This window comes from Furipterus horrens, unplaced genomic scaffold (assembly GCF_987537825.1).
Source record: "Furipterus horrens unplaced genomic scaffold, mFurHor1.1.pri manual_scaffold_8, whole genome shotgun sequence".
NCBI classification, from domain to species: domain Eukaryota; kingdom Metazoa; phylum Chordata; class Mammalia; order Chiroptera; family Furipteridae; genus Furipterus; species Furipterus horrens.
In genome coordinates this window covers 44,423,582-44,434,679 of record NW_028327178.1, presented here as the reverse complement: position 1 = coordinate 44,434,679, position 11,098 = coordinate 44,423,582, and the positions used below count along the sequence as shown (strand labels likewise).

Sequence of the window (11,098 nt, the reverse complement as noted above, 5' to 3'; positions counted from 1 at the left end):
GGGTGGTAGTCAAAGAACATGTATGAATGACCCATGGACATGGACAAGGGGGTGGGGATGGACTGTGAGAGTGGGATGGGGCAGGGTGAAGGAGGGCAAAGGGAAAAATTGGGACAACTGTAATAGAATAAACAAGCATAAAATAAAAAGATCATAGATGATACACTCTGAATTTAGTCTCATTTGTTTCCAGAACCGTTTTCCAACAGTCACTAACCACATGTGGCTATTTAAATTAAAAATTGAGTTTCTCAGTTATATTACATATTTTAAGTGCTCAATAGCCTCATGTGGCTAGTACCCTTATTGGATAGAACACTGAGCATTTCTATGATCACAGAATGTTCTACTAAATAACGCTGTTTTAAAAAAAAAGTAATTCTAAGATGTATTTTCCTCTGTAGATTCAAAAGAAAAGTATGAAAAGCTGAATATCTAAATATCTAGCACTTGGAAAATGGTTATTTATGGCATATCCTCAAATGTGTCTAACATAACTGAGGAACTGAATTTAAAATTTATTGTTTCCATAACACTGTTATGGCTTTCTGTAACTCTTCAAGGCCTTTTATTGTCATCTCATTCTTATAACTTGCTAGCACATCCCTAAGTCTAGGTGTTAACCTCTTTCTGTCCTTTCTCTCCTACTTCGTGGAAAATTGTTGCCTTTCCTTTTCAGAATTTGCTTTGTCTCAGTCTAGCCTTCTTCCTCTTTTTCCCAGTAGCACTCATCTGTTCTTGCTCTTGAGTTATTGGCTCCCTGGATCAAGTAAAATTTGGGACCTGGGAATCCAAATGACAATATAATTGTAAGAAGGTAAATAATAATGCTATACCCCTAACTGTAGGTTGGGTTCTCAGAACTTTTGAAGTGGTTTCTTTCAAATATGATTTTTATCATGGAAAATAGTTTTTCAGTCAAATCCACTGTTGGGCTAGATGCTTTAGCTTTTTATTAGCAATCATTTTTGCTTAAGCAAAGCCTACTTACTACATAGAGAATGCTATTACTAAATTAGGAGACTTATTTTATTCAGGGGAGACCATGCAGTGCTCCTAGTAGCAGCTGGTTCTTTGAACAATCATCTGAAATGGAAATAGAAATACTGTAAGAGATAATTTTAGTAAATGAGATTAGTTTTTTTCTAAGTGAAAACTATCTTACTTGTTTTTTACAAGAAACCTGTTAACAAAGAAGTGATCATTTTTCAGTTGAAATGGAAAGTCAACAAACAAGATTTTAGCATCACAGCTATAGACTGGAAAAAGTAGTTTGCTTAAACCACTGAGTGAAATTCAGGAGTTAAGGCATGTGCTAAGATTCTAAACTTGAAAGGGGCAAGAGCAGTCTTGGTACTTACTGATCCTTCTACTCATATTCTATAAAGCTGGCCTCACAAGGTTAATAAAAGATCTAGCTCACCAATCTTGTTGAGTGCAAAGGCCTGCCACCCTGAAGGCATTCAGTAACTGTTTAGAGTGAGGTAATGCTTTTGTCCAAGAGTTGTCTGATTAATAGTAGCATAAAATGTGAAGTTATTAGAGTAATTGTCAATTACTGATCTTTATAGGTCAACTGTCAAATTTTTTCAACCAATTTTCCCTCCAGTGTTTTCAGATTTTTGAAACTCAAAGCAAATGAAACTGTCAAACACTTCCTGATTAACTCTGAAACAGTCCTGCCTATCTGGAAATAGGAGTTTTTTTGAGGATTGAAATAATGATCTCATTTTCCCAGGCACTTAGCTTCAGTGTTTTTTGTTTTCGTTGTTGTTGTGGGCAGAAAGTCTATAATTCATACAAGAACCCGTAATGAATCTGCATAAACAAACATATTTCAATGGGAATTTCTGTGTTAAAGAAGTTTATATAATTAAAACTGCTCTATTTTATTACCAACAGTTTGAAATACAATTTAAAATAAGCTTTTTGATAGAAGCATTCCAGAGAACCTTTGGGTTTAAAATAGTTTAAAAAATTAGGACAAATTAAAATTAAACTCAGTGGCCTGGTCTAATTTTAAATGACATGGAAGTAACGTACAAAAGTTTAGAAGATAAGGAGGGATGTTAGCAGGATGTTAAATTTTAGGATTTAAAGCTACCAAAGCTTCATACATATGCAAATTCTACAGGAAGTTTTTAAAATTGGAAGACAAAGTGCAGGAAACCCAATAAAGGTAGTTAAAAATGTATTTCTTTGGCCGGGAAGGAAGAAGAGCTAACGAAATAGAACTGTTAGGAAAACTGGGAGGAGTAAGAGAAAGGTCTAATAACCATATCACTTTCTAGGATTTGCTTCACCTACCTTTCTTTGGAAGGTGCAACTAAAACTAATAAAAGTTAATTTTGGTAAATAAAGAGGTTTAAACAAGTAAGTTTTTATCATAAAGTTTAATTATGGTTCAGAAAAAATTGGGTGAATAACTTTCTCTGAAAAAATATATTGACTCTGTAGATTGCAGTTATGGGGGGAGCTGGTAAGTTAAATTACCCTATTTTCTATTCCAAAAATGACAAAAAATCCCATTTCCAGTCTGATTACAGAGATGCATATGCCTAAAATGGCTGAGAATAAATACCACAGGAAAGGCTATAAAGCTGTAAAGCTAGGGCATGCTATAGGCTCTAGGACAAAGTCTCAGAAATACCCAAAATGGAGACAAGGAACATTTGGCTGGAATTTGGAGTTATTTTCAGTCATCTTTGTCTTTTGCTCCATGTTTAAGGATGCGAGTGAACTCAATGTAATTGAAATTTCCCTTTTTGTCAATAGGTGCTTCTCTGTACAGCTCATCTACTTCCTCCTCTGTAAACCGATCTCCCATTGTTGTCAGCAGTTCTCTCAGGTAATCTTCCTGAATGGTGCCTAAAAAAAAAATAAAGAACTGGAGTTCAGAATACATATTACTCTGAAGTTTAATTACAAAGAACATCTACACTTGATTAAGCATGCTCTATATGTTACGAACTATAAATATGCAAACATATGAAATGTGGGGTCCCCACATGCTTAAGCCTGCCTCAGCAGTTGCTTAGAAAATAAATAACTAGCTGCTTAATGGCATTAACCTGCTCTGCTCTATCAGAGTTCCTCTACATCCATCTCCTGGTCTCCTGATTATAGGGGCTAAATTACTATGCCTAAACAAAAACAATAAAGTATGATTAAAGAACCTAAGCCTCGTATTTCCTTTAAAATAGCATTAATGGTCATACTTATACTATAAGCAAATTAACACTAAAATCAATACCACATCAATAAAATGCTTCAGTGGAAAGAATGCTGGAGTCTTGTCCAGTTTTAACAAGCTATGCTGTTTCACTTTACCTCTTTTTTTTTAAATATGTAAAATGAGATTAAAAAAAAGTTTTTTTCTTACAAATCTAACTTAGATTTAATAACAAGTATGGCCAGGCCCAGAGTATGCAAAAACAATGGGTAAATAATTAAGCATTACTTATGTCAGTCACTGGGTTAGGCATTGGGAATGTGAGTGGTGAGCTGGAAGGTGTGCTTTCTACTCTGGAATTGTGAAAGCAGGTTCTCATAAGACCTGACTGCACATCAGAATCAGAATCATCCAGAGAGCTTAAAAAAAAAAAATTAAATGCACTGATATTTTTAAAAGGCTCCCCAAGTGATTCACATATGCAGTCATGACTGAGAACCACTAATGCTCTACACCAAAAGTGATAAATGATAATTTCAGATTTTGAATTTCATAATGTAAAAAATTAAACCACTCAAAACAAAAAACTTCCTTACATGTAAAATTAAGCTAAAACATTGATACTATATTTCCTATAAAAAAAGTTTAAAGTAAAAGGTCAGTTCACATAAGAAGCTAGATTTATGGGTTTTCTTTCTTCCCCTGATTCAACCTTAAATTAGAAAAGAAAAATAAAGTGCCCCATATCTTAGACTTTCAGCGTGTAGAAATAAATCACCATCTCATCATCTACAGCCAAGTCATTCAACTATCACATAAACTAATCATCAACTCTGTGCAATGGACTATGGTAGGTGCTAGAAGGGTTACAGAGATGGGAATATAATGCCACTGAAGACACAGCCATTACCCTGGAAGCAGGGAGACACTGTGATGATGAGGAGAGTAAGTACACAACTAAAATAGAAGGTCAGATACAGTTATGTACCAGGAGAGATAAATAAAACTGTTTGGTAGCAGAAAGAAGGGAGAGACTTCCAAGTTTTCTTAGAAGCAGGAGAAAAATTATGAAAATACAGACTAAACTCTATAAAGAATATGACAATTGAGAGGAGTCTGAAGAATAGATAAGACATTACCCTCTTTTATGTTTTTATTCTCCCCCATTAAAAAAAAAACTAACACTTGCTCATAATAAATGAATTAAATCAATACACAGTGCTTTTAAGAGGAAAAAAGTAAGTCTCCTCTGCCTGCCTCCTCCCCAGCCCTTTCAGAAAACAATGTTAAGAATTTCAAGTTCAAGATGAGAGAGAAGGTGGAATGATGAGGCAGACATAGAGGCAGAAGTGGTGGAGGCTAAGTTAAGACAATGCACAGAGGAGCTTGGAAGGAGGTTACAAAGACATACAAGGGTTGAGGGTGGTATACATGAATAGGCCCAAAGAGGCCATATTGTGGGGAGTCTTGAAAGCCAATCTGGGGAGAGTATGCTTCCATTACCAGACTATGCTTGGCCTATTTCAACTACTCCAAGGAATGCAAAACCAAAGGGTGTGCATTCCTTCTCAAAAAATTTGCCATGTAAGTTGCCTCCTTATCTTTTCTCTTATATACAGTTTTGCCAAAGGATCAGGCATTTGTGTAGTTAACCTTTTTTTTTTCTCTCCGAGATTTAACTCTATGCCAGGCAGTGTGCTAATTATCTCATTTTTTCATTTAATCCTCACAACAACCCTGAGGTAGGTAATATTACTGCTTATTTTACAAATAGGAAAACAGATTTAGATAAGTAACTTGCTCTAAATACACAACTATTATGTAGAATAGGAATATAAAACTAGAAAGTCTGACACTAGATTTAAACAGTCTCAGAACTGAGAGGTACCTGATAAATAAATATAGGACTGTACCGGTATCATGGCCTATAGCCATTTCACTTTATCCAAGATTGTTCTGATAAAAGTTATTATTTACTGCGTATTTATTGAGAGCCTAATCCGTGTGGAGTGTAAGTTTCCTAAAAAACTTTCAAATACACCTATTAAATTGTAAATCCAATGTTTAAGGGCAGAGGCAGTGACGGAGTGATGCCATAGGAAAAGCCTGTCAAAACAACAAACAGGTATGGTAAAAACCTGAAAGTATTACATCATATTTCAAGTCACTATATGCTTTTGTTACCGTAACTAAAATTAAATCACTCGGTAATTACCAGTTGCTTCTTCATCAAAGCAAGCAAAAGCATTTCTGATGACTTCTTCTGGATCTGTACCATTTAACTTCTCACCAAACATCGTGAGGAACATGGTGAAATTTATGGGACCTGGTGCCTCATTCATCATGGCATCTAGATACTCATCAGTTGGATTCTTCCCTAAACAAAAAAGAGGGCCATCATTTTGATTACGTCACAAAATGCATCAACTATTCATCATAGTAAACATTTTGACAAGAAAGATGATCATTTATAGTCCACTCTTTGCATTCATGATAGCAAAACTATTAGGAAAATAGTCTTTTCAATGAATACGGCCTGTATTAAGAGTGGAGACTACATGATATTCCACTGGGATGTCCAAAGGAATAATACAACTCTCGTATTCAAGATCATTGTTTACAACACACACATAAACAGCTGGCCCCTAGCCCAATCATGAGACCTGGTCAGAAATTTGCAGGCGGTCCAAGGACCACACTTTGAGAGACACACTGCTCTAGACTTTGAATGTTATTTAGTTAAGCTGTAACAGCATTAGATTGGCTTCACAGAACTTTAAGACTTAAGAAATAAACATAAAAGGAATCACAAAAATACTATACAATAATAAATTAATAGTAAAACTGATCATTACCCAGGGAGGCAAGCATATCATGTAAATCTTCCTTGTCAATGAAACCATCTCTGTTCTGATCAATCATATTGAAGGCCTCTTTAAACTCCTGAATCTGTGACTGGTCAAACATGGCAAACACATTGGATGTTGCGCGCTGGGGGCGCTTCTTGGTGGTCTTGGTCTTTGCCCTTTTGCTCGACATGGTGGTGGTTAGATCCTAATTAGGAAGGGAAATACAAGAAGACAAAGAATAACAAAAGGTAAACTGAATCAACCTTCCGAGAAATGTGTAAGCTACTTAGAGATGTAGCTAAAAATTATTTAGCAGTATAATATCACTTGACAAAATATTTCTCAACTAATTGATACACTTACACCTAGAACCAAATTACAAAGAGAAAAACCAGAATCATGCTTTGAGTTCACTCATCCTTAGTAGTTTTGACATTTAATCAACAGTCCATCACTAACTAAATTCCGAACTACAACCAACATTAACTCAAAGTGCAAAGCTTATCAACAAGACTACATGTCCCCTGTACTGCTGTGTAGTCTAATAAGGACTGATAACCAAATCTACTGGTTTAGAAGCAACATAGAAACAAGAAACAAAGGAAAGTAGGTATCCTGGGGTAACAGTTCCAGTTCTATACTTCAGTACTTTGGAAGTATTGAGGAATATTAATTCATCTTCAACAAGTCTATCCTTCTACAGCCGTAGCCTAAACTAGCTATTCTAATCTTAAATGGACAGAAAGTAGGAAGGAAGACTAACTGATGGAACATCTCCTAATCTTTATTGCCAAATATTGTTGTTCCACCTCTAACTAACATTTCTACCCTCACTTCTGGAATCAAAGTGGTCAAGAAAGATATTTGTTGAAAGGCCAACTAAAAAGTATGGAAAACTCTAAAGTTTTACCGAAATCCCACCCTACCCAAACCAATTTCTTGCAGAGAAGTGACTGAGTCCTCCGTAGAAATATCAGAGCACAATAGTTTTTAAGGCTAATTTAGTTTAAGAAGTTTGGAAAACATTTAAAGAGGTATGGAAACTATATCTGCTCTCTAATAATTTATCCTTATAAAATTTAAGTTAAAGTAAAAGAATGTCTAATACCTAAAATGAAAAGACAATTTTCCTTTCAACACTGAATCTTTAAAAAACTATAAGAATCCCATCGTCATCAGGTAAAATTTTACCGTACCATCCTTCAGAGCTGAGGTGGTGATAGTAGTCTGCAAAACCTCTAACAAGCAACTAACACTGTATTGAGTTATATTCTTCCAAACAGGTCTAAAATAAGCACCACTGATTTCATTCTCTGACCAGGATAACAATTTTAAAGCTTACGTTCTGAAAACAACATTTATTTAGCTATGAGGTAGCAAAACACTATGCCCTTGGTCTAAAAATAAGTCTGTGGATTGCAAAGAATGAAGCACTACCTAAATCTCGACACTGCAAAGTGACCTTAGAATACAATGCTTTGTGTGAGTTTAAAGTTATTTCTTACATTCTTGCCTTGATAATACCACATCATCCAGACTAAATTCAATTACGTAAATAATTAGAAAAGCTCTGCCTTAGTTTTTTTCCCCCCCAGCTAAATCTCTTCTTAGATTTTAATAGGAAATTCCACAAAGAAGAGTCACAAATTCCAGTCCATCCAATATAGCACACCCCATGGCGATACACTGGAATGTGCTGGTAACATATACTTTACATGACACTTAAGTTATGATATATACTCGTCCCTAATTTCCTAGTTTTCTTTAATCACCCTTTAGGACTTAGAGTAAGTGATTGAGACCAGATGAGTGGCATGTATTTACCAGTCCAAATCTCTCTTATTTTAGGCATGCCGTGTCATTGCAAACCCAAGCATGTCTTTAAAAAGTCTGTTGTTTGACAACATTGTCTTCTCCCAATGTCAGCGATTTCAGAACAAACATACTGATGAGAATTATAAGTCAAACGTACTGATAAGAATTATAAGTCAAATGGTTGACAATGATTTTTTAATCTACAAAACCTCATATTACTACATTTGGTGAGAGGGAGTGGGGTCTGTCTAGTCAGGGCCCTGGCCAGCTGGCTCAGAGCATCATCCGGACATGCCAAGGTTGCGGTTCAATCCCCACTCAGGGCACATACAAGAATTGACCAATGACTGTATAAATAAGTGGAACAACATATCAATATTTTCCTCCCTCCCTCCAAAAAAATAAATAAAAAATATTTTTTAAATGCTTAGTTTGGGGGATATATATATGGGGGGGGAATTCTGATGTATTTATTACTCTTTCTTTTAATCATGCATTCTTTAAATTTGTAAATGCATTAGTTTTTTTTGAAGTTATAAAAGATTTTTGTGTCAGTACTGACAATGGTGTTACATAGAACATTTCTTTCGCTCATTCAATACTTAGTCATCAACCTTGACTATGATCCGTTAATGAGAGTAATGTATATCAAATGTCACTAGTGTTGAAAACAATTTAAGAATTAAGAAATGCAAGGCAAGTGTCCTATCTTCAAGGAGTCTAAAATATTGTTGGGGAGGGAACTATAAAAAAATAAAATGATTGGCTTAACTTCTGAAATGAGTCACATAGTTTTCATTCCAGAAGTATGACTCTCAAGTTAAAACGATGTGACAATAATGAAAAATAACTCTAAGGTGGTACATGGCTATCAAATACTGTGAGTTCAGAAAAGATCTTTGTTTCTGACAAATTCAGAGGAGGAGGGCAATAAAATATCCTGAAAAATGCTGTTGCACTTAGAAGCTACAAGACATTCTTAAAATTAAGAGATTCAGATGTTAGTCTTAATTCCACCAAAAACTGGTTGCATAACATTGGGTAAGTGACCACCTTTTCAAGGACATAGTATTGTTTTATGTGTTTATCTCCCACCAGAAACCTGGAGCCTTTCAGGGATAGGGAGTTTAGCTTCACAATCTGTTGTTTCAAAACAAGGGAAGTGTAGTGTGTTTTTTCTTACCAAACTAAAAGTATGGGGTGGAGAGGAAGTCAAATCCGGAACAGTGCTATGATCCCAAGGACAAATTACTTATGATATTGTCATACTCCTTGCCATTGCTTTATAGTTTTCTGTCCATTTTTACCTTCCCCAAATAATTAAAACTGTAACTGTCTTCATGTAACAAGATCTCAGCAAATGCACAACTCTCAATGACCTCAGCAAATACACAACCCTCAAGAGAAATTTAGATATCTGGGGTAAAATGAAAATATTTCATATATCGATGTAAGTATTCTTTATTTAGGTTAGGAAGATTGTCATGTAAGCACCTGAGATTTACAAATTATGAGGATCTCATTCACTCTAAGAGCCTAGAGTCTATTTTTCAAATATTTTAATGTATGAAGGGATACATGTTATATGAAACTTAAAAAAAGTGACTTGCAGAGCAGGCTTCTATGAAATACACAGGATTCCAGATACATAAGAAAGTGAATGAAACAGTCAACAATAGTCAAGGAGATTCAGTTTACAGATCTAAAGGAGTATAATCTTGTTTTAAATCAAGGGAGTGGAGTGTTGGTGACTATGACTTTGTGGTTTTGTTTTTGCTTTGTTGAACAGAAAATCATTTAGGGTTATGACAAAAAGACATACATGTAAGGAAGATGTTAAGACTAGATTAAGTGGTAGGAGATATGAAAAATAAAAATCTTAAAAGGATTTCCCCAAACACCAAGGACAACCAGATTTTTCAGACTCTCTGGATACTATGATTTCTTTTATAAAATGGGATTAATCCATACTAATATCACATTAAGTTACTGTAGGTAAAATCTTACAGTCCAACACTTTTAAAGTGGTAATAAATGTAAAATAATCTAGACTCCCAGAACTACCACTCAAATTGACAGTACTGTGGGAGATACACATTTTTTTAAAGAAAAACTTCCACCTTAGAAAATATTTGGTCAGCTTCCCAAATCCAAATCAAATCATGTAATCAATGCATTTTCTTTACAAGCTAAGCATATGTATTTTTTTGGTGCCAACCAGTTTTTTAAAAGTACACTTTCAGATTGGTGCGTCCGTTCTAACTAAACCAAATTTTCCTTGCGCAAACTGCAAACTTCCGGTTGAAGGTACGATTAGTTTCCTTAAGGCTGCCACACCCAAAAAGTTTTTAGCACTTCACAAAGGCAGTTAGTTGTCAGGGTTAACTTGCCAGTAAAGTCTCGCATTTGAACAAATAATAACAATTTTAATAAACAACCGCTTTTTTCACCTTTGGATATGAAATTTTTGCACTTACGTTAAATCTCAACAGAACGTATATTTCTGTTCCAAAGGTCTGTAAAGAGCTAATATATGTTTTTATATGCTCAACTCCTTAAAAGTTAACACTGGAAAACTGATTTAATCCAAAGTCTCCACCCAAAAGGAACGCAATATTATATTTTGGAAATTTTCTCAAACCGCAAACCCCTCTTTGTCCAAATACTCTTTTTTAAGAGAAAGTTCTAATTACAGAAGTGGATACTGAGCTGAAAAAGCTAATTTGAGTTAATTATTCTTACTAAATGTAGCTCCACGGCTGCAACAACAGCTGCAGCAGTGGGGGCTGCTCTAGAACACCGGGCTACAGATTTCGCGCAAATTCTCTTGAATCGGGTAAGTTTACGTTAGAAACTAAACATAGTACCAGAGTAAAAAGCCGCGAGGCTAGGGTTTCGCGGGCTCGGCCATCGCCTAAATTCGCGGCGCCAGGAAGCTAAGCCACACTTCCTAAGCGCCAAGGTAGGCAAAGGAAGTAGGGTCGCGTTTGGACCACTTGGACCGCGACCTTCGAAACCTGGGAACCGGCTAGTACACCTGCCCAGGTGCGCCGCTGCTCTCCTAGCTACCCCACGGAGACGGATTCGCAGGATGGGCTCCACCCGCGGCCCTTAAGCACCACTCACCCTGCACAGTCGCGAGAATCTGAGCGTCGCGGTGACACGTCTCGCTGCCCTCACTGCCTCTATCACCAAAGACCCTTCTACACCCAGAGCCGCTAATATCCAACACTTCCGGCCTCCGTTTAGAAAACCGGAAGGA

General features: G+C 36.0%; 1 protein-coding gene across 2 annotated transcripts; it reads right to left on the bottom strand.

Moving 5' to 3' along the window:
- Positions 1-2,374: 2,374 nt before the first annotated feature.
- Positions 2,375-11,098, bottom strand: LOC150002831 (myosin regulatory light polypeptide 9). Of its 2 annotated transcripts, none has more exons than XM_090285770.1 (4): positions 10,963-11,098; positions 6,028-6,226; positions 5,388-5,549; positions 2,375-2,868 (listed from the first exon to the last, which is right to left on the bottom strand). In XM_090285770.1, exons 2-4 carry the CDS (start codon positions 6,209-6,211, stop codon positions 2,696-2,698), a joined length of 519 nt encoding a protein of 172 aa, XP_090141896.1. In that variant the 5' UTR covers positions 6,212-6,226; positions 10,963-11,098; the 3' UTR covers positions 2,375-2,695. The 2 variants fall into 2 exon arrangements, with proteins under 2 accessions (XP_090141896.1, XP_090141895.1); XM_090285769.1 differs by lacking the exon at positions 10,963-11,098 and adding an exon at positions 7,218-7,298.

Bases quoted from the DNA above. Each gene is read 5' to 3' on its own strand.
- LOC150002831 (XM_090285769.1), bottom strand. The intron at 5,550-6,027 runs GTAATGATCAGT...TTTTTTGTTTAG, and splicing joins TGATATGCTTGCCTCCCTGG to GGAAGAATCCAACTGATGAG. The intron at 2,869-5,387 runs GTAATTACCGAG...TTTTTTTTTTAG, and splicing joins CTTTGATGAAGAAGCAACTG to GCACCATTCAGGAAGATTAC.